The 27630-nt window shown below is 37.4% G+C and overlaps 1 protein-coding gene across 4 annotated transcripts in view; it reads right to left on the bottom strand.

Moving 5' to 3' along the window:
• Trpc4 (transient receptor potential cation channel subfamily C member 4) overlaps positions 1-27630 on the bottom strand; it is a 254180-nt gene that overhangs the window by 5797 nt on the left and 220753 nt on the right. For all 4 annotated transcript variants that reach the window (XM_017802285.1, XM_008849366.2, XM_029554221.1 and 1 more), the window contains 3 exons: positions 20615-20928; positions 14578-14773; positions 9603-9797 (listed from right to left, as the gene is read on the bottom strand). In XM_017802285.1, the coding sequence (XP_017657774.1) occupies positions 9603-9797; positions 14578-14773; positions 20615-20928 (705 nt within the window). The remainder of the gene's footprint in view (positions 1-9602; positions 9798-14577; positions 14774-20614; positions 20929-27630) is intronic.

Below are 27630 nucleotides of genomic sequence, written 5' to 3'. Positions count from 1 at the left end.
CAGTTTCTATATTCTACCTTTGGAAGGTGGCTTGGTTTAATATTAAAGATGTGGAATTAAGGGCTATGCCTGGCTGACTGAACCTGGGAGGTCCTTTTTTTAAAGGTTTAAGGTGAAAATAAACTCATTGGGTAATTTTGAATATAAATGAGATAATAGCTCTTATTTAGAGGATGTCAATAACAGTAGCTTCTGTCATCTTTCCAAGCTTTTCACTTTTTAATTAGTAATATAATTTACACATCTTAAAATACTTTTTGAGTTGTCACAAGCATCATAAGCTCACCAATCTCTGGATTACTTTTAAGGAAATAAAGGAAAATAATTAGACAGTGTCTGCCTCTATTTGAATGATTTTTCATGGTACTTCATGCTTCTGGAAAGGTCTCTCTGATAGATCATGAGATGTCTTGGCCCTGGGAGTAAAGAGGAAGAGGAACAAGAAATTTTCATTTATGTGATAGAGTGAGGGAGAAGATGGTCAAACTCAGTCATCTGTTGGGGAGTCTGTGATTTTTATGAATATCTCTGTATGACATTGAATATCTCCTACAACCTTTGTGAATTTTCTTTTGTTTCTTTATAATTGCTATTAGCTTATACAGCCAATTTAAGATGCGTTTCTTAGAAGATTACATGTTCATATACACAATAGCCTTTTAGTGGGCTGCAAGAAACCCAAGTTGAACAAAACACACTTAGATGAAAGATATATGAATAGTCTGTAAGGTAATAGTAGGCGAGTGGTGCAAGATACTTGACAAACATAGTCAGGACTGGGTGTTGTGTGAGCACAGGCGAGGAGGGGCAGCATGGCATGGAGGAGAAAAGCAACAGTTGCTTTCAAACCAGGAGTGGGGTTTTAGATTGGACACGAGGAATCAGGATTTTGACAGACTGAGAAGCACAGGTGCTCTAGGAAATACAAATAATGTGAGCAAATACACTGGGCCTAGAGAGTGAGAGACAAGTTATTGGGAGGTTAGCAGGGATGTCCATGAAAAATCTTAGATGGCATAGTGAATTCAGTGGTTATTAGCACTTGGGATTTTTTATGTATTTAGATCAATTTATTAAGCACAGATAATACAAAGTATATAATATTTTTACTTTCATATATCCACATATTTAGATAAAATATTATACACAATATTTTTTCCAAAAAGGATTTCTTTTATTTCAATTATGTTTTATTAAATCTTTGTAGATTTCATACAATACATTTTAATCATATTTAGACCTTCTTTATCTCCACCCACCCATAGCCTGTCCACAGTGCTTCACTCATTCTGGAGTCAAGTTTGTGTACCCAGATGGGTACAAGTTTGTGTACCCAGGATGAACCCTCAGTGTGAGTTCATCCTGGAACCTGTTCAGTCTATCTGATATAACTCCCTTACCAACTCCCTCACCCAGCAGTCATCAGCTGCCAATAGCTCCTCGTCAAAGCTGTGGCCTCCTGCCCATTTGCTCAGTTCCATGCTGGGTTTTTATCTGACTGAGTTTGCATGGGTCTTGTACATGCTGACCCCATTGCTGTGTCACATGAGCAAAATCCTAGAGGCTGGAAAGACTCTGTTTCCTTAGGGTTATGCAACACCCCTGGCTCTTACAATCTTTCTGTTTCCCCATCTGCAATGTTCCCTGCACCCTGGGTGGGTGAGGTTTAACCAAAAAGGATTTCTTTTTTAGAAAGAGCCTCACCATGTAGTCCAAGCTGACTTGAGCGCCCTATGTAACCCAGGCTGATCTTGAACTCATGATCCTCTAAACTTAGCCTCCATAGTGCTGAGATTATAGGCACATGGCAGTATACCCAGCTTCTGATAAAGACTCTTTGTTGTCATCTGAAATGGATACTATCTAAAGGGAGATTGTACAAAACTCCATCTGTCTATAAAGCCATCAACTCTTGCTGACAGGCCTTATTGGTGCATTGTTAGCCCTTGTTTCAAGATATAGTCCCAAAACATACCACCCCCAACCATAAAGCAATTCCTTTTCTGCAAACAAGTCCTGCCAAAACAGGTCCGTATTGGAAAAATTCAGGCCCTAAGCCCGTTCATATACCCCTACCCAACCCCCATAACACTATCTCTGTATATAAACATACTTAAACTTCTCTGTCACTTGATAGGCATGGCTACTGTATACACAATATTTTTGACATATATATAACACACATATTATAGCACATTTATATGTAAACATATTTTATATATATATTTAACCATTTAATTTAGTATTTCAACATGCCCTTCTCCTTCTTCTTCATTTCTATTACATTCACACATATATGAGGTCTCATGGGTAGTGAGAAATATGAGTTGGCACCCTGTGAACTGGCTCTGGGTGGCATTATTAAAAGCTGGCAAGTCGGAGGACTTAACTGTGTCCTGTGTGAAGAGTTTCATGCACAGTTTTCAGAGAATATCTTTTCATTTCCCCCATGAATCAACTGCAAAATTGAATTTTTGTGGATTTCATACAAGATATTTTGATCATATTTAGATTTTCTATCATACCTGCATCCCTACACTCAATTTCATATAAATATGTAAAAATCATATACATGATATATAGATAAGACATATATATATATATATATATATATATAAATCAAGTGACATGGGAAGAAAGTGTAACTTCTGTGTCAATCATCTGGTGACAGCCTTGGGTAGGAAAGGAGCTTTCTAGCTCTGGCTGTGGCCACTGATCCTCGGACTCTTTGGCAGCTGCATCCCTCCGCTCTCTGTGTCCAGCTTCATGTGGTGTCTCCGTGTCTGCCCTAAGTCCCTGTGATCCCAGTCTAACTAATTAGAGCTTCATAATCCTATTTCCAAATACATTCACATTCTGATGCACTAGGGGGTTAGGATTTCTACCTCTGTTTTTTTTTTTTTTTTTTAATTAAAAAGTTGGAGGTAAAAGGAGGAGGGAATTAGTCAACTCATACACACTCTGCAACAGAACAATAACTTTTGGCCATCCGTGGTGTTATTAATGCCATATAATGAAACTTCTATGAATGGACTTGGGATATTTGTAACCTTTTATTGGGTAACAATCAGCTGAAACATGGAGGTCTTTCTCATCCCCAGGGAAGGGACTATACTATGTTTATCACCGGAGAAGACCAAAACTTAAAGAATTGATCAAACTATGTTTATCACAATAATGTAATAAGGGACATTTCATTTAAAAATACAAAATGAGTGAGGATAATCATATTTCTGTAAAGTTTTTGCAGTGTCAAGAGCTGTGTATTGTAGCTCTTATTTCTTTTTAATTAGGTTGGTTGTCAGTTCTATATGACAGGAAGATGGACCACAAGATCAAGGCACGTCTAGGAACAATATTTTGGAAGATGTGCACACAAAGTTGGCATTCTCTTCTGCCAATTATGTCAGGTGTAGCTGAAATATGTGTGGAATGTTCCCTGGCAGGATGGCATTCAAGATGGGGCTGAGGGTATAACTGCCTGTCACATCAGCATATGCTACAGTTTGCAGGCTCTGCCTGACTTGTTCAGACTTGACCATGGCATTTGAATCATAGAGCTAACGGTACTAGTGAAAAATCTCCTCACTGCTGCAAGGAAAGTCAAGGCTTCACTAGAAGTGCCAGGCCCTCTCAAGCTGTGAGGTTTGCAACTAGGAGAGGGGGCCTCTGGAGAGTCAGCGATGACATTTGCTGGCTTTTTAGCTCCAATCTTCTCCAAGTCCACAGGTAGAATGTCAGGCTCCCTGCACTGAGCTAATTCCCTGCAGTCAATGTTCAGTGCCATTTTCTTTCATTTCAGTCTGGTTTCTGTCTGTCACTGATTTTCAGCCCATGAATTATGCCTTTTAGTCTTTCTTCAGTGAATCCCTTTAAGGATGCTGCCTGCTGCGTTCTTTAGAACAGTTAAAAAAAAAGAAAGAAAGAAAGAAGGAAGGAAAGAAAGAAAGAAAGAAAGAAAGAATGAAAAGAAAGAAAAAGGCAAAGGGCCAATGCAGGGTGGGGTCTCCCACCCCCCAAATCTGCAGTTTGACTCTGTTAGAGATGGCTCTATGCAGTGTCCTCGGTAAACACAGTGTCCCCCTCATTACAGCATGCAGTGGCACTCTCTTCTTCATAAACACACTTTCTAAGCATTTAAAATAAATGACACAAAATGCTTGAATGTCCTATTGTCAAATCAAATAGTCAGGACCTCATTCTTGAAATGCCAAGAGATCATGCAATTTCTATATATCCCCATTTGGGAAAGCAAGTTTAATCAAAAGTCCCTCTCAGAAAAGCAATCCTATAGCATTAACTCAGGGGATCCAGAATTATTCACAGTCGACCATAGTCATGTCTGTAGGATCTGCAGTGAAGTCTACAGAGACTCGTGAAGCTCGAGGAACTATACATTTTAACAAATTACCACTGAAAATGAAGTAGAAGCATGAACCACTGACAGTCTTCATTTATAGATGCTCGGGTGAAATGAGAGGCGAAAACTCTAATTCTCTGGCACTGACTTAATTATTTCTGTGGCAACCGCTTAGGCTTGAATAGTTTGTCTGCATTCCAGGACTGAGAGATGCCCAGTGGCCCCATGACGATGCTTCATGTTCACCCCGTGCTAAAGAGTAAATTATACAGTGGAAAATATAAAACTCAAGAGACTAAAATTTTTTTCTTATGCTTTTCTCAAAAGATCTAGTATTTTCTGATTTAGCATGTTAACCTGTTAACTTAAGCATTCCACCTAGGAGTCCAGTCTGGGGCATTAAGAGTGTTTCATTTTAATTAAACATGTTGGGGGAAAGTATTACATTAGCCGCTTTGTATGTTAATTAAATGCATCTGAACTTTTTCTGCAAAAAGCACAAAGGTTGGTTTTAGCTTACAAAGCTGTGATAGAGCCTAATGTGTTCTGAACTTTTTCTGCAAAAAGCACAAAGGTTGGTTTTAGCTTACAAAGCTGCGATAGAGCCTAATGTGTTCTTTGATATAAATTTCTAATTAAAGTTTCAAGATGGAAAAGAATTATAGATGATTCTTGCAAGTAGTAGAGTTTGAGGACCATGGAGGGCATCACCCAAACATTGATAAAAGGCCAGAGAAATGGCTCAGCCATTAAAAGCATTTGCTGCTCTTGTAGAGGACCTGGGCTCAGTTCCCAGTAGTCAAATGATAGTTCACAACTGTCTATGACTCCAGTTCCAGGGAATCTAAATTCCTCTTCTGGCCTCTACGGATGCCAGGAACACATGTGGTACACAAACATACATGTAGGAAAACATTTATATGCATAAAATAAAAATTAAAGGGACAACATCGGCAACAACAAAATCTATTTGATAAGTAACATAAAAAATTAGGTCCCAAGACTGTTTCTTATTTGATTATTTACTCTAGGTAGTAAGCACTTATTGGAATTTTTTTGTTTGCCCATAAAAGGCCATCTCTCTGTCTCAATAATGGGTTTTGCGTCCTATCATAAATGTTTTGTTCAATAATAGAGCATTTCCACTTCAGTTATGATTTCCTGCATAAAATAATCAACCAAAAGATTAATTTACCTGAAATAGCTCAATCATCTATTCAAGGAAGTCCACGGTTAAAAAAATACAAGCTAATGAGTTTGCAGTGCTATTGAATCAGGATTGCTAGGAAGCAGAAACAGCAAGAGCAGATCAAGAACAACGGGCTCCCAGAGACTGACCCAGGGAGCCATGTTCCAGGCCCTTCCTGAGCGTGTGTGTGGAATGATAAGTGGTGTGACATTCACAGAACTGCTATATGACAAAAATCACTAAGTGAATGACAAATAGGAAGGTTAGAGAAGGTGCCATGAGTAATGTAATAATCTCCAGTTGAGTATCAATTTTGTTTCAAAAGCAAGGAGAGCAAACAACAGGTCAGTCCATTTAAACTAGGGCTTTGGGATACAGAAATCTAAGAGCACTTTGGGAGAACCTCCAGAAACTTTAGAGAGGGGGAAAAAAGTCACACACACAACATGGAAAGCACTGCTGCACGCTTCTCAGACTTTTCAGGGAAACAAGGGAGGGAGGTGGGAAGCCTAGTAGGTTGAGAAACAAAAGATCCATTCTGTTTTACCCCAGCTTTGTCCCTAAGGAATCCTGAGAAACCAGATAAAGTAAACAAGATCTTTTTAAAGCTCTTCTTTAAAGAAAATGGTGATACTAAATGATATCTAAGTTTCCTCTGGAACTTAGATAATGCAGTATATTTTAAGACATGATTTGGTGTTGCAAAGCACCTGTCACTGGTCTTCCAAGGTCATCTTTTCATTAGGAATGCATGAATGTGTACATCACTTTACCATCAAATGTCTGCACAACAAATAAGCATAGAGATTAACCAAATGAATGACTTCACAACAACACAAATTACTTTTTCTCCTTTCTTTCCTCATTAAACTCTTCAATTAGTTTCCCAACTATCTTTAAAATATTTTAAATTACATTTATTTATCGATTTATTTTATGTGCTCACGTGTGTGTGTGTGTGTGTGTGTGTGTGTGTGTGTATGTATGTATGTATATGTGTGGAGGTCATAGGACAACATTTGGGACCTGGTCCTCTCCTTCCACCAGGAGAGTTCCAAGATCAAACTCAGGTCTTCAAACTAGGAGGGAGATAAACTTTATCCACTGAGTCATCTCACTGGCCAGTTTCTCAACCTCAATTCCTTTCCTTATTTTATAAACAAGAATTCTTTTTACAAAAAACGCATGTTATTTATCCCAATGTAAATAATATATCATGAAACACAACAAAGAGTATGCAAATCCAAATACTATGTCCTTATTCTGGAAATGCAGTCTAGAGAATGGATCCCAACAGTATTAAGTTTAACTGGACAATGCTCTCCCAGGGCCCTATCCTGGAGGAGTAAAGGACTGAGGACAAGAAGAAGGTGGGGAGAGACATGACTCAGAATATTTATGTTGTCTGGCATAAGTTCCCAAATCATCAAGCTTGTACTGTCAAAGGTTAGTAAAATGTATGTTGCAATGGGGGAAAAAAAAAAAAAAAGAATGATTTGTGGTCAATTAGCTTCAGATTAACTTGCTTTACATCAGACTGGAGCAGAAGATTCAAATTTAGGAACAGAGACATCAAAAGAATTTTGTGTTTTAAGAACAACAACATCTAGACAAGAAAACTCTCGTTATTAATATCTGAATGAAAGCTGGGAATTGTTCTTTGAATAGAAAACTTGATTGAATCGGTGGCCTTCCCACTCCAAGCAAGCCTAGTCTTGTCTGATCTCAGAAGCAAGGTGGGGTTTGGCCCTTCTTAGTACTTGGATGTGAGAAACCCTAACTGAACTTCAAGATTCTCTTTGCATTTAAGTATTGGTGGCAACATAAAATCAGTCAATGAGGGGTTTGGGAGGCAGCTGGAAGGCAATTCTTGGAGTGGTTGACCATTCTTTTTGTGGACAGCACAGATGGATGCGTCATAGCATTAGAGTGTGGTAGTTTGTAATAAGTTTCACAGCACCTTAAAACCCAAGATTCCCTCTGATGCTGCCTGACATTGAAATAAGAAAGGCAAATTTATTTGATGAGTTGGCTTTTCCAAAGTCAAAATACCCTTGTAAGAGTTAATATATTAAGGTAACATTAATCATTACTGCTTTTTCAATGATCCATCGAAAAGGATAAGATGTTTAAGAATAAGATACAGTAAAATACAGAAATTTTTTGATCCAGAGGGAGTTAGCCGGAGTTCAGTACTCCAGAAACCATTGCACTTACCCCAGGGACACTATCAACTATTTCTTGCATTGTTCTCATAGCACCCTGAATATCACTGTGCTGAGATGCTGAATGGATTAAAGTGACACTAGTATAGTGTTTGCACTGCTGTGTCTCCCACACTAAAACGGATGTCCTCAAGGATGGGGAGCATGCCTTCGCATCATCTCTACTCCTCAAATTCTAGCTTAGTTACTGGCATGTGGAACACACTCTATAATTGTTTACTGAGTCCAGTGTGGTTTCATCTATTTGATCTATTTATTTTACAACCCTTTAAAAAGTAATTTGAATTTAACACATTTTAGCAAAGAAATGAAACATCAGGAATTTAAAAAATTGCACTCCTTTTAAGTCACAGATAAAGGCTGTAAATTATTATGAGACTTTCATGCTAAGTCATTGTCATGAGCTAACTGTGATTTGTAAGGCTAGGTATGTTCTCAAACTGCAGGTCCTCACGCTGAGAAATAAGAACACAAAGGAGAAAAGCATACCTGCCTCTTCTCAGCCTCTATTTGCTTACAGCTCTCCCAGGTTAGCCAATTTCTCTTTAGAACTAGGACTGATACTGAGGTGGAAGGATAATCCTGCCACTCTCCACAGGAGAGGGAGTTAATCGCAGTGCCTGCTGAGTGTGACATTAATGAATGACAATGGTTTCTTATTAGAGCATGTTCAGCACTCGCCAGTTATAATAAGTACAATTACACAATTAACATTTTGATTTTTGATTCAGTATCTAATATTGCTTGGTGATTCAAGTAAAAGGCATTTTTAAATATTGCCAAACCAATTTCTCTGAGAAGTTTGAAGTGAACAATAATTATCAGTATTTTACTTCTCAAAACGTTATTATGAAAATATTGAAACAAAGTAAGGAAACAAACAAAAGAAAAGAGAAATGATGCATCCCAGGATCAGTGATTTGGCTGAAACAAACATCCAGTTACATATATTTTATACTGGAACGTTTTTGTTGTCTGAGACAGGGTCTCCCTGTAGCCCCAGCTGGCCTAGGATTCACTATGTAGACCAGACTGACCTTGATATCACTGAGATCCACCTGCCTCTGCCTCCTGAGTGCTGGGTTACAGGTGTGTGCCACCATGCCCAGCATGCTGGATCCTTTTTGAGCTCTCTTGATTTACAATATGAAGAAAGATTCCAAAGGAAGGGTTATCTTCTAGTATATAAAGAGGATAGCTCAAGTAGTTTAATTTTTTTTAAACACAATTTCTTGGCATCTAATTTGAAAGGGAGTAGAAAGAGTACACTGAACACTAAACATTCCAAAGTCATAGCTGACAGTTGCTACAGCATGTTTAAATTAGCACATCATATTCATTCAATCTTTTCACTGGGAATTTTGTCAGACATAACCTGTGTTTTATAGGATCCAAGGTTAAGCACAAGGTCAGGAAGAAACTAAAGCATATTTTTTTCCCTCATGTGCCCTAAAACCCAGAGGGAAAAAAAGACAGGAGTTAGCCGTGCCACGGATAACTTGCTGTTACAACTGATCAAGGGCTAGAAATCAGAGTGCCGTAAAGGGAGGGCTGGGTCCCCAAGCCTTACTTAGCAGAACTTGGAGGCCTCTTTGAAGAGACTGGCTCCTATTATGACAGTGGTGACTGATGTCTTTCACTCAGGAAATGGGCTGTGAAGAGTCCTAGCCACTCTGACAGTATCTTAAACATGAGAAATGAGCAATTAAACTACACAGTGAGGAATCAGTAAGAACAAACGGGCAGAAGATCTGCCCCTATTCAATGAAGAACAGACTTTATTCAAACACATGGTTAAAAATGCAATACTAACTCAGTGTCTCCTTACCCCTATTGTTCCAAAACTTTCTGGTTTTCTTCTCATCTTTTTCTTGCACAGGTGTGTCCATATCCACTTGACCAGGTACCAGAGGGATTTGGGACTTGGGATGACATTGAAAGGAGTCGGCAGAGTACCTCCTTCTTCAAAGTAGCTCATCCAAAGCTTTGTTCTAGCAAATTTCCATTCTATATCTGCATGGTCCTACACAGGAGAACATGACAACTGTGGACATGTTTACTAATTAACAAGGTAAGGTAAACCTCATGGAGAAAGCCTGAACCTGACCTGAGTGGTCCTTGGAACACTCATTAAATTGCTTATAAAGGCACCAGAGACGATGGCTTACCCTGTAAGGACTCAGCTCTCATGTCATTTTTTTGTCCTTCCTTCTTCAGTGAAACAGAAATCTAAAACAATTTTGTGTTAAAGAGACTGCAGTGATTAGTTATGAAAGACAATGTTGTAGTTCTAGCCCTGCAGACTGGTGATAGCTCAGTTCCATTAGGCTCCGGTCAATAAGAATTGCTTTACATCTTACCTAAGGAGCTGCCCCATGGCTCAGGTGAATGCCATGTGCACAGATGCTCTCAGCTGAGCCTTTGGTGCTGGATATGTTTCCATATCCTTTTCAGACAACAGGAACAAATTCATAGAGAAGTTCCTCTAACAAACTCAGAATAGGGCCTCCATTGCATCATGAACAGATGGCCAAATATTGTTAGGTAGGCATCTGCTCCTGCTAGCTGCATTCCTGAGACTGTAAACCTCTTAATTCACTGCTCACCTCCACTTATGAACCCCTGAGAGAAACTTAGAGCATGGATGGCCATTAGATAGAGGACAGCTGGTTTCATTTAGATTATCCATGAATTAGATTGAAGCAGAAAATATCGGAAGTAAGAGGTGGTATAAACCGGATAGATTTGTATATGAAAATTCAAAATAGCACATCTTAACTAACTAATATTATAAAAGAGATGCAAGACTCAATAGTAGGAGATTTGAGGGAGTGCAAATATTCCCTGAATTGCTGTGTGCTGATGTGCATGATCTATCTATCTATCTATCTATCTATCTATCTATCTATCTATCTATCTATCTATCTATCATCTATCTATCTATCTATCTATCAATCTATCTATCTATCTATCTATCTATCTATCTATCTATGGATCGATCTATCTATCTATCTATCTATCTATCTATCTATCTATCTATCTATCTATCTATCTATCTATCTATCTATCTCTCAATCTATCTATCATCTATCTATCTATCAATCATGTATCCATCTATCATCTTCTATCAGTCATCTATTTATCTATCATCTATCAATCATCTATCACCTAGCTACCTATCATCTATCCATCATCTATCTATCTATCTATCTATCTATCTATCTATCTATCTATCTATCTATCTATCTATCTATCTATCTATCTATCTATCTATCTATCTATCTATCTATCTATCTATCTATCTATCTATCTATCTATCTATCATCTATCTATCTATCATCAATCATTTATTTATCTTTCTGTCATCTATCTATCTATCTTCTATCAATCGTCTATTTATCTATCATCTATTTATCAGTCATCTACCTATCACCTAGCTATCTATCATCTATCAGTCATCTACCTATCACCTAGCTATCTATCATCTATCATCTATCTATCAGTCATCTATCGCCTACCTATCTATCATCTATCTATCATCTATCTATCTATCTATCTATCATCTATCATCTATCTATCTATCTATCTATTATTTTTTTGACATCCTATACTATCTATCTATCTATCTATCTATCTATCATCTATCCATCTATCATCTATCTATCATCTATCTATCATCTCTATCTATCTATCTATCATCTATCTATCATCTATCTATCTATCTATCTATCATCTATCTATCATCATCATCATCATCATCATCATCATCTATTTCTGTTCTTCATGATATCTTTATTCTAGACACTGGCACACTTTGCTTTGACAAGCCTTCAACTGAGGAAATAGTTGATTGTATTTGTTAGTACAGAAATATGGAAACTGTAGTCTCTCTCCTCATTTCTCTCTTTCCTCTTGCTTTATTTTTCCCTCTTCCTGCTTTATTTTAATTTCTTTTACATTTATTTATTATTTATTTATTTATTCTTTATTGTTTATTTATTGTATGTGGCTAGGTGCTTGCATTCTTGTGGAATCAGAAGATGACTTTCAAGAATTGCATCTCTCCTGCTACCATTTGGGTCTGGGGATCAAACTCGGGTCATCAGTTTTGGCAGCAAGCACCTTTACCTGCCAAGCCATCATGCTGGCCCCCTCTTCCTTCTCCCTTTACTTCTAATCACATGCACAGAATCTAGCAGACGTTGCGGCATCAGCGAAGACATGTGCACCTTGTTTGCTGAAGTCACAGAGAAAGGGGCTCAGTGGAGTTGGCTCTTGAGAATGAAAAGGCAAGTCACTCACATGAAGTGCTGGCTTTTGAGCAGCTCCTTCTGGTTCACTGGCTCTCTGGGAGTCACTAGAGTTATCCTGGCCTCTTGATCCTCCTCAGCTGCTGCCATTAACCAGGCATCACCTTTGTTTATGGTTTGGGATTCAGAGAGGAGCTATGCAGGCTATAGTGCTTAGGAGATTTGGAGATAGAAAAGGCTAAACTGGTGCTGACTCATCCTGCCTTTCTCCAGTCAACCTCTAACTCCTACTCAACATTTAAAACAGTATACATTTCATCTCAGAAGGCTGCCTGATTCCTAACCTTCAGCTGTTTCCTCTCTCCAGCCCAATCCATGGGCCTCTCTGCCACACATTCATAACATTTCCAACTTTCTCCTCTCAATATTGAAATTATTTATTGACTTTTTTTGTCCCTACTACATTTTTAGTGATTGTTTTGTAGCTCTAAAAGTCAAAGTATGTGGATTTCATATAGTAGATACATAAAAATATTTGTGATTGATGTAAAAATATGAGCGAGAGAAGGCTTTAGCTCTGGCCTGCATTATTGCTTTGGTTTGGCAAATGTTATGTTTCCTCTAATTGCATGATTTACTCTATGGCACTAAGTTACAGGGAGCAGGAGACAACAGAAATCTCTCAGAGTAAGTCCTGGATTCTAGGACAGGTGAGACTCAAGCACTTGGTGTGTTTATGCTCCAGGCAGAGTCTTGCACAGAACACTGGGAAATCACTAACTCGGTGTCCTGATGCCTGCCTTTCTTACAGCTTCAACATCTGGGCTACAGAACAAGATTTGAGGATGAAGTTTCAGCGTGTAACAATGTTTCCTAGAAAAACAAACCCCACCAAAAAGTGTTGAGTCAATGTCATGCTGTTCTATAATGTTTCCTTCTGGGTGAAACTGCATTTAATGATCTTGACAGCTCAAAGGCTTTCTGGGTTTCTGTTGTTGCTCTGGAAAACTTAATCCACATTTAGGAAATATATCAACTAAAGGAACACAGGCCTTCTGACACAAGTATGTAGAGGACTATTAAACTTCAGACTGTGGGATGTTACAGACGTCACAAATTCTGATGCTAATTTCTAGTCCTAGGACTTAGGCAGAGTCAGAGGACTTACTATCATAGTCTGTGAACCAGTAAACACAAATAGTATATGCTAATGTCTTGCACAGTTTTTTTTGTCAGTGACAGGTATAAAAAAATATTGTCTCCATAAAGAAATTGAAGCAAAATTCAAAATTGTTACGCTTCAGAGGTTCAGTCATAGGTCCAAAGACACAGCATAATTGCTTCTATGTGGGAAAAAGGAAACCTATAATTATGCCATATGACTAAGGTACAAGTATGCAAGACTTCACAGATGCATTTCACATCAGTGCAAGTTTTATTTTGTTAGTATAGCTATTCACTATAGATGGGTCACTAGTAAGTCAGCCCACGTGGATAAAGTACTTTGTCTCATTCATTGTATTTCTAGATCCCAGAACAGCGGGAGAAAAGCAGCTATTCAATCAGTTGGTAAGAATTTTGTTGTTGCTTGTGTTTGATCTTGTTTTTTGAAAAAAGTAATTTATTTTACTTTATCCGTATGAATATTTGCATGTATGTATGTATATGTATGTGCTCCATGTTTGTGCAGGTGCCTGCAGAGAAGAGGGTGATAAATTCCCTGGAACTTGAGTTACAGACTGTTGTGAGCCTCAGGGTGGGTGTTGGGAACTGAACCCAGGTCATCTGCAAGAGCAGCCAGTGATTTTAACCATAAAGCCATTGCTCTAGTTCCCAGTTTTGTGTTTTTTGACACAGGGTCTCATACTGTAGCCCAGACTGGTCTAGAACTTACTATGTGGCCCAGTCTAGCCTTGAGCTCAAAATGACCTACCTGCCTCAGACTCTCTATAGATGTAAACAACCATGCTTAGCCAAAATTTTCTAAATTTTTGGTAAATAAGTTATGCTAACCTGTTTGCAAGCCAGAATTTTCAATAACATACATGAAAAACATATTCTTCCAGATAATTCAAGATTGTTTCTATATTCCCTGTTTTTTCTAAGCTTTAGGAAACTGAAAATCTTATGGCTTTGCCTTTACCAGATGTATCTCTCGGTTTTCTTTTCATCTTGCCAAGCTGATATGAGCTTGCTCATGCTGAGATGGCAAGTCACAGGGACAGAGACCATGTAGAGAATAGTAGCGTCACACAGAGACCAGCTGCCTCTTTGTGTGTTGTCCCTCAACATAGTGCTTTCTATGACAGTGTCCTAACAATATAGCGTTACTTTATTTCTATACCTTGTGTAATATGACAAAACTAGACTAATATGTAGTAATACATGGCATAATCCAGTTTATGTGTCTCAAACTAACCATTTATAATTCTGATATTTCTCATCAAGAACTAATTATAGATTTCATTTTCTATGACCATAAGATGGAATATATAGCTAAGAACAACACATTGTAGAAAGGATACTGAATTAAAGTAAGGTTAGTTAACTTACTGCAATTAGTTGGTAAGAATTATTCATCATCGCTATTAACATGTTGAGCAGAACGACCAGAGAGATGACATTGTATGTCCCAAACATGGTGGCCCCAACGAACTCGGTGAACTCATGCTGAGCTTTGACATTAGTCACGTATAAATTGATGAGTCCAAATATTGACCAAAACAGGGACTGGAGTGTCTCAAATAACCTATAATAAAATAGGAAAAGAGCAATGCCGCTTGATACTAATATACATATATATAATATATATATAAATTAAAAAAAATATTTTATTCGTTATTTTTATCTTATGTGTATGCATGTATTGCCTGCATGTAGGTAGGTGCACCTGTGTGATGCAATGCCCACAGAGGACAGAGAGGCTGTTGGATCTCCTGGATATATAAGCATACCAACAGTAAAAAAATAAATGTTCAGTAAAGCAAATGTCAGAAAAATTATAAAATTAAACTTAAATGAAATAATTAAAATTGTTTTACTCAAACTGGTACAAAAAGTGTACTTCATTTTCCTATTTATTTTATTATCCAAAGAGTATTGAAAACTACATTTCACTTCCTGGAGCAGGCAAGGAAATGAGATACACCCTGGAAAAACATGATTTCTCGGTTAAGAATGGTTTTTGCTTTCTCAAATAGTTGGGGAAAAAAAACAAGAGACCAATAGTATATTTTGTGACATAGGGAAATTAGGTAAAGTTCATGTCTTTATATGAAAAAATAAAACTTTATGACACACAAACACCCTGAATCATTTTTACACTGCCTATGATTTATTTTGTGTTGACCTTGATGGCAGAAAAGTTGCATCAACAACAGCTGATTCATAAAATCTAACATATTTACTGTTTCTTCCTATTCAGAGAAATTTTGTTGATTCCTGTCCTCAACCTTTGAAGGTTAATAAATGATACATCTAATAAAACTTAGTATTTGATAAAGTCAGTACATTTTCCTGGATTACTTTTAGCTATGAATGGATTAAAAATATAGATATTTACATTAGTAATTAAATTTGCACATAGCATGTTCTATCAGACAGCAGTTTCAGAATGCGTAGATAATAAAATTTGATTTTTTTACGTTACAAAGCACATTTTATTCATTCAGGCTAATAAATGAACTCTGGTGGTTTTGTTGAAGGAGACATTTCCTTTATTTTCCATGAGAATCATCTCTACCGATATGGAGAATTGTTTTTTCATTGTAATTAGTATAATGCATTAATATGGTGTAGAAAGAAAAGGGTAGAGTTTTAGATTCTTGGAAAATATTCAAATAAGAGTATATTTAAATTACATGAAAATGAATGCAAACTTTCGCATACTTGGCATGGTGAGTAAGGAGGTCAGATTTCAGTCTTTAGAGACTAACATTAGACTGGAATGCTATTGTAAAGCCAAGCCAATCATGTTTTATGGTAGCTACTAATTCCAGTATCGCAGCTCCCTGATAGACTTCCATGGAGTCACCGTCCTTTCCGTATGTCTGTCTCTAGAGCTCCTCACCCAGTGCCTGAATGCTGGGTCAGCTATGGTTAAATGACCCAACAAAATACAGTTTGCATGAGGCTGTGTCTTATGGCCTGGACTAAGGGGAAAATGACCATACTTCCTCTTGCCAGAAGAGCCTGAGATTTAGAGGTTTATGATGTAGAATCAGAGTCATTGGAAGTAAGGTATGCCAAAGGCTTGAGACGATACACTCCAAGAAGCAGAGAACCGAGGATGGATAAGCCAAACCATAGGAAGTGCCAAATGAACACACAGGGAGCAGCTGAATCATCCTGAGCCGACATAGAGTGAAAGCCTCCTGGTCCAGCCCTGTGTCAGCTCGTGCTTTTCCCGCAGCTAGGACTTGTGCAGATACTGCCCTTGCTGAGATCAGCCCTTGATCAACAGAGCCAAGGACTGAAATTCTGTGTGTTATTCTTACTGTGGAGTGCTTCTTACTTAAATCATTCATTTCTGGCCCTCATGACCAAGAAAGCCTAACTAAATGTGTCTAAACTGCAATTTAGAACTTATTTTCCCCAAAACTGTTGCTTTTTACAAAAGAAAACAATTTTGCACTTTTAGCTGAACAACTGATTCTAGAAGATAAATATTTGTATATACATTTTAGAAAAGTTAAATGAAATGATAGATAATTTTTAGAAAGATTCTGATTTGATCAAGTTCATTCAAAATAAGGGGTGTTGTGAATTGCGTGAGAAGGTGAAGATGCGTTCACAGAGGATAGCCAAGATAAGGGTCTCTGATGCTGTCAGGGAGACTTAAATTCATTTGAACAAAGGCCACAACAACTTATTCTTTATAAAAATTCACAGGAAAAAGTAAATTTGGCCCAAGATTAGAAATTCTTGAGTTTTAGTAGCTCTTAGGCGTCTTTTGGATTTAATGTGAAATACTGTGGGCTTTTTGTTTTTTGTTTTTTGTTTTTTTCCAAATAGTGTAGGTGCTTACATCAGCACACTTTGAGTTATGTGAGAGACCCTGCCTCAGTAAAATGGAGAACGACCAAGGAAAGCACCAGATGCCAACCTCTGGCTTCCACATGCACATTTACACTTGTGTGCCTATGTGCATATGTACATATACCACACATGAAAGAAGTTACACATTAAATAGCACAGTTATATAGTAAATTATATAGTATGCTAACCCATAAATGACATTTCATTTGCTTATTCAAGTATTCTAATAAAAAACAACAATGCAATGTAAAGGACCATCAAGGTTGAAAGTTTCTATTTGCTTCTGTCTAAAAGAGCTATGTTTTCAGGGAATGTTCATTAATACTTTGGCAAATATTTATACATATTGAAAATTAATATTTATTATGAGAAAATGCAAAATAAAATGACATTTTATATTAACCATAGCTTTTTTGTTTATTTTTCTATTTTCAATGGAATGAATCAGTGATGAGATTTATGGAATAGTTTCTCCTAACTAACATATATTTGCTTTTCAGATGAATTAAGAACTTGGTATTAAGATATTTCTGAATCATTCCTTTATTGAACTTAAAAAAGTCAGTGTAGGTTAACTTTTCAAAGTCATTGCTTCCAGCAATATTCTGTTTAGTACTGAGTCTCAAATCCCTGGAGATGAACATTGTTTATAAATTTACAAAATCATTAGTCACATCACATGTCAGAACGCCTTTACGTGACTGATATTTTTCATGCTGTGTGGGGGTAGTCATTTTTCAGAAGATGTTAATTAATTTCCCAAGGTAAGAAGGCAACCTAATTAACTGACATGACATAAAATCTGTGTGAAGCCTGTATTTCTGAAGACCACTTTGTGTGGGTTTTGAGGTTTTGTTTTCCTCAGGATAACATTTTTTTTTATTCCTCGTTGAAGATAGTTATCAGTTATTACTTTTTAAAATGAGCCTGTTCCTAGAGAAAGAGAATAAGCAAAAAGGTCCTGGGTTTCATGGTTGACATTTTCTTTTGCCGCATGAGGTTAAAATGAAGAGCAAACATAAGTTAATGCCAAGACCCAACTGAATATTTTATCTTTGTTTTATAACCAAAAATGTAATATTAAAACAAGGAAAGTATAACCTTAATTGGTCAGTCTCAGACATTAGGAATTCAGGTCCAATAAACACAAATGAGTTCTGCTTAATGGGACAGTACCAAGCTCAAACCCCAGTCTTTACAGGAGAGTCCTCTTGCAGGGGCCGTTAGCTAACCTTGTGCATAGGTGTATTTCAGTGATAAAAATGAGCATTTTTTAGTAGCATGCAGTTTTTTCATGTTAATGAGAAAACTACCTTAAATCCAAAAGGAACAGGAAGATGTGTCTGTTTGTTGATGGACAAAAAAAGTTCAGAGTCTTAGCAGACTCAATCAGCCTATAGTCCCTATGAGCCCACAGGCATGTCTGAGATAGGACTGGGAAAAAAAAGAATAACACTTTGAGAATCGAGAAGGCCAGATAAGGGCAATTCTGGGATGAGTACGAAAATGATGAACGGGGATTCATAGTCAATTTTTCAGTTTTGAAGAATAAACTATTATCATGAAGTTGAAAAACTAAAGTTAGAAAGGAGGAAAGTACTGAAGGACCCCGAAAGCCAGGCTAATGGCTTGGGTGAATCTTTAGGAGTTCAACTGGTTTGGGCCTATAATATTTGAGATATGCAATTATCTATTGCCTTTCAAGTTCACGAAAGAAATCATTGGTATAAATAAGCTAAAATCATATTAATTAAAATAATTCAACATATTTATTTTTTGGACTAAATATTTATATTAGGTATTTTACACTGGACAGCCAACCATAGTGGGTTCAGTCTGTTATAATTTTTTATAATTTGTAATTGTTTATTAATAAGTCAATATTAGGAACGAAGGGATGCCTGGAAATCTTAGGGTATCATAAACCTGAGCAGTATTAGGAGTAGCCTAGTTTTCTGCAGAGGAATCAGATAGGTGAGAAGGGCTGGGTTGTGGAACAAGATCTTTTCTTTAAATAAGAAGGATGATGAAGGTGGGTGACATAGTCTTAGGGTTTTGTGGAAATTCCTTCTGGAAGGCGAAACACAGAATGAGGATTTGGCAACCCACACACATGAGGTGGTCTTGGCAAGGAGTTGCAACAAGGCATGTATTGTGAAAGGTGGAACATGAGATTGTGCTGTCAGAAAAACAAGAAGCCTGTAGGCTACCTGACCACATTCAGGAAGGTTGTTGGAGGTAGAGAGAGGCTGGTGGAATCTGGTCTTCATTGTCTTAGCTCAGATCACAGATAAGAACCACACATGGTGAGGGAAGTAAGTCCAGCATCAACACTGAGCTGTCACCCCTGCAAGGTTCTGTAGGGAGCAAGAATGTGACTGAAGAAGGTTTCACTGCCTCCCTCCAGCCCAAGGTCAGAAAAAGGCAGAAGGAAGATGCAAACAAGGCCAAACGGACTGACTGGGACGAGAACTGCCATTTGAGGACTGAAGGATGGAGACTGAGACCAAGGCGGGAAAGAAGACAAGGAGAATCATGATCATGCTTTCTTAAGACTTCTGTTTTATATCAAATCTGAAAGGAGTTGAAGCAGCTAAGAGATTACACTTTTATGTGCAAACAAACAGATGTTGGTTAATTAAAATGGAGTTTTAAATATCAGGATCAAAGACAAAACAGATGTAGAATTAAACTAACAGCATTTTAGATACAAGTGATTTAGCTTATGTGAAATTATTGATTTGCTCTTAGTTGAAAAATTACTCTCTTCTTTACAGTGTGTATAATTCTATGACAGCCTATTAATAATGTTTGGCTTCTAAAGTTACCTACAAATTGAATATGTATTCAGTTGTGATTTCTATATACTGAAAAGTGCCCAGCTTCTTAACCTGCTAACCTGATTGTCACAGAGTGACACAGATGAACACAGAAAGGCACAGGAAGAGCCTATAAGAGCTATGGAGCATTGGGCAAGTTGCTCAGGAGACTGGGCTGTTGGCAATATTGATTACGAGCTTCATGGGAGGGCAACAGTGGCTGCTAACAATTACCCCACTATAGGATTACAGGGAATTTTAATAATAATGGGTAGTCTTGGATATTCATTTTGGATTATTTTTACACTTTGGTCACAGCAGTAGAAAATGAACGTTATGTATGAAGGAACTTCAGTAACATATATATATATATATGCAGAAATATCGAAAAGCACTTGGACTTTCTAACAAGATTGATTTCACGTATGTACTTATAAGATTTCAATAATACATAGATTTCCTTTTCTAATTCCACATGTTAAAGTAGGATATATACCCTTATCTTTTCATGAGGCCATTCAGAAGAAAAGACCATTTATTAAACTTAAAGTAAATATACTTGGTATTTTTAATGCCAGAAGAATACATTTTGGTTCAAAGCCATGTTAATTCTGTTTCCTGCATTAATTCTCCATTTTCTTTGCAATTCTTGCAACAGATTCTTCACGTTTGTGATGTGTACTATACTCTTAGTTCTGTCCAATGTTACCAACAGAAATAACTCCCAGACTTACGTGGAAAATGCATTATTCTGTTTCTCGCACCGTATGCCTTTGCAGCTCAGTCCCTTCGTTTCTTCATAATAGAAGTACAACTGGTTTAAGCCATTGGCAAATGCAAGCAACACCAGGCAGTATATGAACAGAAACTTCAAAATGTCCAGGAGCATTCTTCCCAGTGATATCTGCAGAGGTCCCAGGTGAGAGTTTGCAGTAAACAGTGAGATCAGGCGCAGGGAACTGAAAATGTTTGCGATGGCAAATAAAGCCTCGGCCACCAGGGTGGGGTGCCACATGTCCCAGGACTCCCGTGGATTGAGAGCACTGTACTGAGAAAACAGAAACAAATGGGGAGTGAACGCCCACAGGTAAAGCCCTGGGATGCTTTCTTAGGCCTGCCCAGAACAGTTGTCTGGAAGGTGATGTCCTTTAAGGATAGTGATCTACACAAAAACAAAAGTTTATTACCGTATAACTCAGGAGTTTTAAAGTAGTTTTACAAGTCAGTCCTTGTTATTTGTGGTTGCTGTCGGCATGTTAGTGATATTTACTTTAAAATTTTCCAACAGAATTTTAAGAAAAGGAAAATGTCATGTAGTACAAAATAGCAGATATTGTGCTGAGGAAAGAAAATAATATCACAATAGCAAAGAAAAATACTTATTGCAAAGAAAACTACTGTTTTGAACAAAATAATCCATACACTTTCTTATATCTGACATACTTGCTGATTTTAGAATTCATGCAGGATACAAACTACATGTGAGGAGTGGAAGTGGTGCTCTGTTGCCTTGGAAATAGCAGCATCCTACAGGAGTAAACAACATTTTGTATCCGTAAAACCTTGACTGTGAATCAGCATGAACTGGAAATCATATTGGTGGGCGCTGAATCACTATTGCTTAACATTAAATACACAGAAAGTTTTGAATTCTATCCAATTCCTTAGATAAAATATGCAAATTGAGAACCATAATTCCCTTTTAAATCTGACTGGCAATTATTTCAAATGTAAAACAATTAAAACATCAGCTTTGAATCATGTGAATATTTAGCTACACATAGACCAAAATGAAATTTATATAAGTATAAAAAGTATAAAAGCATTATTGACCATTTTCATTTTTTATAGAATATTAACACAGAAGACCTTTATATGCTAATCAATTAGTTCTTGACTCTGCTACCTGGTATTTTTTAAATCTCCTTTCAGAGAAAACACACCCCCATCTTACTCAACTTTCAGATTCTTGCTCAAGTGACATTATAAATCAAGTTTGAACTAGAAAAAGATATTATTTTAAAAATCCTAATTAATGTTCTTGAACATTTCCAAACTTAGCTTAAGCCTAATGTAGCTCATCAGCAGTGGCACGGACTCCTGCTGTTCGTGTTATGAACAAGCTGGGCAAAACTTTGAAGGGACCAAACACTACCTAAGTAAGCCTCTCTACTTAGTTCCCCTATACAGAATGCCATCTCGCCATTCAAAGACCAGGGTCACATTTCCCTTCCCTTCTTAGTTTCCCTCTTGAAAGACACAATAAAGTAGGGAACAATTGCCTTTATGTTGATGGCCAATTCTCCTTTCACCATTTCGTATCTTAGGGCTGTATTGCAAAATGTACACAATATGAAACAAAAAGCATTCTTAATGATGTTATTATTTTTAAAATCTTCTCAACAACTTTTAACACTATGCACTGCATACAGTGGGTTCTTAAACATTCTCTCCCATCAAATACTCATAGACCAGGACACAGACAGATAAAACTAATTATAATAAAAACTTTTTTAGAGATTAATACAAAGTATTCTAGGAACAGAAGAGGCGAATACATTTATGTGTAACCTCCAGAAGAGGCTAGAGTCTAGATGTTGACACAGAGGTCAACAAGACTAGATTCTAGATATTGACACAGATGTCAGAGTCCTGTCAGTCCTGCCAGAGGGCAGAGTTTGCCTCATTCTAGGTTCCATACCAGTAGAGGCAGGTAAATGTAGAGTTCCTCATCCCACTGGGACAGAGGCCACTTCTGATATGCAGAGAGTGCTTCTTAGTGAATTAACTCAGCTGTGATTCAAAGAATCATAGCAGTAAATCTCGTACATCATAAGATGCTAGCTTCTGCCCCAGTACAGTCATGCATGTTGGACTCAGAGTCTAGTGTTGCTGGCAGCTGTTGGGAAACAATGCTACATGAAATGTTCACACTCCACATAGCCAAAGCTTTCTGAGCATTGCTGATATCTGGGTTAAATGGTGTTGGAATGGCAAACAATCATTAAAAGTTAAAGACACAGACTCCTGAGAGACTTACAAATATCTCCCCTGGAGCCATCTGCTCACATTCACAGGCTAATAAACCTAGGGACCTTACTTCTCCAGAGAGCATCTATTTACTTAAGAAAGTTAAGGTTTTTCTTTCTCATTCTCCAGGGGAAAGATGGGCAGCTACATCAGCTGCATAATGTAAATTCTGATATTCATATTCATAATTTCTGATTTCCTTCCCTGTGGTACAAACCCCTGTGTGCACAGGGCACATCTGGCTCTCATGATATTGCCCCATGGGGAATTGGGACAGGGGTAACTGAGCTAAGATTGCAGTGTAAATCAATTATCTGTCTGTTCGCTGATCCAGAAATCTTGTTTCCTGTCGGGGAATAAATAGAGACATAAACAGTGAATAATTAACTCTTGAGTTTACTCTTCTAAGCTTTGCTTTAAAAATTTTCTCCTGCCATTCACATATACATTTTCTTGGCTTTTAAATACAGCAGTTGAGTAGGGCATAGTGGTGCACACCTGCAATCCCAACACCCAGGATACAGAGGCAAGAGGATTGTGAGATAGGTGAAAGCATGAGCTACAAAGTGAGGTCAAGGTCAGCCTGGGCTACCTTGAATTTGTCTCAAGACAAACAACAGAAAAAGTAAGTCATTGTTTTATGAAGCAATTAAAGATTTTGAAAACCACGATATTCTTCAAATTTGAAGAGAATAACGTATTTGGTTATTATATGTATTTTTCTATAGCTGTTGTTAGTATTAAAACATTAACTTTTTTTCTCAATTATTTAAGATCACCTTTCAAATTTATAAGCCCTTTGCACTTTATTTCTTTGTGCTGTGTTGTCTCATCCTTGCTGGTCCCTGAATCTTGCTTGCTCTTTAACAGTCACCATCCTCTCCTAGCTTCTTCTTATCCATCAATCCTCCCCAGATACCTTCCAGGGTTTCAGTTGTCAGGGATGATCTTCAACTCCACAGCTCTTGCCCCAACATCTTACCTTACAGTCCTAGTTAATGCTCTACTGTCTGCTTGACTTTTTCCATTTGGATGTCTCATAAATATCTAATATTTATAGGCTGAAAATACAACCCATTGCCTTTTGATATCCTCCATTTATATCTCCTGATCTTGGAGAATGGCTACAAATAACCCAAGCGAATTTTTTTGGTTATCCCCAAGTTTGCTCTTACACAGTCCTAGCATCCAGAACCATCTAGAGCTTGGTATGCTCATGCATATTCATAAAAGCCAAACTGTCAATCAAAATGACTAAAAATTTTAGGTTGATATAATATGAAAATGTCTGTTGGTGTAGTCTAATGCCTGATGTAGTCTAATGCCTGTTCTTATTTCTCACCTTCTCTATCTTAAAAAAGTTTCTTTTATTATCCCACTTATCACAATGACGTATCCTACAGTGCTCCTATCTTGGGCCACATCCTTGTTTATTCATTACCAAATAATCCTCTGAAAGAGAGACTGACCATGACAGGTGTTAATAGTCTCCATGCTGTACTGTTCTTGAGATGACAGTTTCACTTCTCAGTATCTCACAGATGCCCAGTGACACCTGTTTTCTGACTTCCTTTTAAAAATTCATCAGCCACTTGTCTCCAGTTAGGTACTTAGTGTCCTGGTTCAAACCGTTAGTACTAGTGATTCCCCCATATTTTTACACATCTCCTCACATTCATCAAACCTCCACTGGATGCCTAAAGATTAATTCCTCTCTTTAGGGCACTTAGTAATTAAAAAAGAAGATACCATCATGCCACATATTTAGATGATTTTAAGGAAAACAGATACCAATTGGGTAAAGTTCATCCTTCCCTTGAGAGAAGATAAGTGAACATCGGGATCCTGAAAGCCTGAGCTGGCAGTCCAATGTTGTCAAATAATCCTTGAGGGAGAGAACAGGAGGCATTCTGAATATCTCCTGCTCTTTTAAGATCATCATGTACATTTGCTCCCATCAAGTAATTATTTTTCTCTCCACTCATACTGTGGTGTAATAGTGTCCAAAGTTTTTATTCTTTTGGGATTTCCTTCTAAGAGAGCTGCTTTTTCTGATAGCGTAATATAAGATCAGCAGTGTACCACTCAGTACTAGTGTGTGTTTCCTGGATGGTGCCTTGTCTATTGGATTTTTACATGTTGGGCATCTAGGAGCATATTTCTCTAACTTAGAAGCTCCAAAGGCACTCTGGGAGAAGAATCAGGCATAAAGGCATGGCATGTATAGAAGGTGAAGAGTTCTCAGATACAGCTAAAGGTTCAAGAACAGTGAGAAGAGACTGAGAGTAAGTTGGACCTAAGTCACGAAGACCTTGGCAGGAGTGCTAAGAGAAGATGGACTGAATCATAATATTCGATCATTTCTTCTTTCAATATTGGAAATTATGCTATTTCATCTTCATATACTTGGTAAGTTCATGCATATTCATAAAAACTAAACTGTCAATCAAAAGGAGTAAAAGTTTTAGATTGATACAACATGAAAATGTCTGTTGGTGTAGTTGGATCTGAAATGACCCCCAAAGGTCAAATTTGGGGCTAATGGGAGATGGCAAAATCTTGGGGGAAGTGGTTATGTTATTAAGGGAAATGCCCTTGATTGTGGGACCCTGGGCTTTTCCTTTTTCTTTTCTTTCCCAGTTATGAGGTGACTAGTTTGCTCTACCACGCATTCCCTGACGTGATGTATTACAGAAGTATCAACTGACCGAGGACCTGAAAACCCCCAAACTGTGAACCAAAATAAACCTTTTCTCTATTTAAGTTGATTATCTAGGTATTTGATATAGTAATAGATATCTGACTAACACATTTCCCATGTGAGATTAAATAGAAAATATGTTCATTTTAATAAATATTTTACAAGAAGAGATACAAGTTTTTCCCTTTGTGAAAATGTGCTGAGTAGCAAAAGGCAATGGGAAATCATAGTAGTTTTCCCCCTAGTAGATAATTCTAAAATATGCAACTATAATTCAACTCTCTACAGCTCCCTACCACAGAAATAAAGATCATCTTAAGAAACTGCATACTCTGAGCAGGAGATTATGGTTACATCATTCAGAAGATGGAAGTGACAGTCTTTGCCCCCTTGTTAACTGCTAAGAGGAAGAATCAATGAGACACATGGGAATAAGTGTTTAGAAAAGTGATATGGTAAAAAATCTATCAAGACTGTTAAAAATGTTTTATTCATAATAATTTTGATTTCTGAAATTATTTAAATTATATAGTTAAAGGTATAGAAACTGAATCATTGCTGTCAAATGACTGAAGCTAAACATGAGAGGTAAGTTCTACATTTGGGAAAAGGCCTAGGTAATAAGTGGGACTCAATCAGCCCTAACGAAGATGAAATAATTTTTAAAATTGTATACCCAGGCATTACCAAGGCTTCTGATTAACTAACGCTTCATATGTAGGGCAAAGTAAAATATGACTGATAATCTTTCTTTCTGGAGGAAAAAGAACAGCCCATGAGTTATCAAATGAAAGGTGCCAAGGCACTCAAGGAAGGGCCGTCAAACCTTGCATGCAAGGAGGAGAAAAGAGAAGTCCTGTGTATTTTTACGCTCTGTTTATGCCATTGCAATGTTACTGTTTTGCATGTACAAATTTAAAGCAAATGTTGAATGTTTCTATTATATCCTCTCATCTTTGAAATAGTCTGCGGGGCTTTATTATTATTACTGTTATTAATAAAAGGTATTTGAGACAGATTAAGTAGCTTTCTCCAAACAGCACAAGTAGGAAGTGGTATAAGCAATACACATAAAGCTTCAGTTTGAAGAGTTTAGCCATGGTTTGGACCTGTAATGCTCTGCAAAGGACTGATGGTTGCTCTCCAGCCTGTTGAGATCTTGCAGAGTCTGGTAGATGGGGTCCACAGGGAGGTCTTCAGTTACTGGGAACAAGATCTCAAAGGGGATTATGTGGCCCATCCCCCCCCTTTCTCTTTGCCATTTGTGAAGTGAATGGTTTTGCTTTGCCAAGTTCTCCCACAATAATGTGCTGTATCCCCAAAGGCCCAAAGCAATGGAACCAATTAATCATGAAGTGAATGAAACCCTCAAAACTGGGACCCAAAAAAACCTTTCCTCTAAATAAGTTAATCTTATGTGTTTGTCATAGTCACACGGAGCTGACTAGTGCAAACTATTTTGTGTTCCTTTTATAAAGATCCTTCCCAGATTGATGAGTTGCAGAAAGATAAATGTCATGAACTGACTTGGCCTCACCCCAAAATTGATATGTTGATACCTTTCCCCTCCCTAGTATTTTGAAGGGTAGCTAGGTATAGGTGAGATTATGAAGGTATGACCCTCATGGGATTGGTGCCCTTTTAAGATGACTGTTTTTCAGAGCCTGCATGTTCTCTCTCTATTGAGTTCTTTCTCTGTACCCTCTTCCCTCCATTTAAAAGATCAACTCATCTATATAAGTGCACACCCTGAAGGCTAGTATTCTTATATGAAGAACACCTGCATGTGAAGTAGGTGTCATATAAATATAATAAGTGTAAACTTTATATCTTGCTTGAAATGTTTCAGACAAAAAAAGCACTGAAGAAGTTCTTTATTGATTCATCTTTTTTCTTTGATATTTTTAAAGCATCTTCTTTAAACTACCAAAAACCCAAATAATTCAATTTCTAAAATGGGGAAATGACCAGAATAGACATTTCTCAAAAGATAAAACACAAATGGTCAAGGAGTACATA

This window comes from Nannospalax galili, unplaced genomic scaffold (genome assembly GCF_000622305.1).
Source record: "Nannospalax galili isolate Female #2095 unplaced genomic scaffold, S.galili_v1.0 scaffold264, whole genome shotgun sequence".
In the NCBI taxonomy this organism is placed as follows: domain Eukaryota; kingdom Metazoa; phylum Chordata; class Mammalia; order Rodentia; family Spalacidae; genus Nannospalax; species Nannospalax galili.
This window is presented reverse-complemented; position numbering and strand designations above follow the sequence as displayed.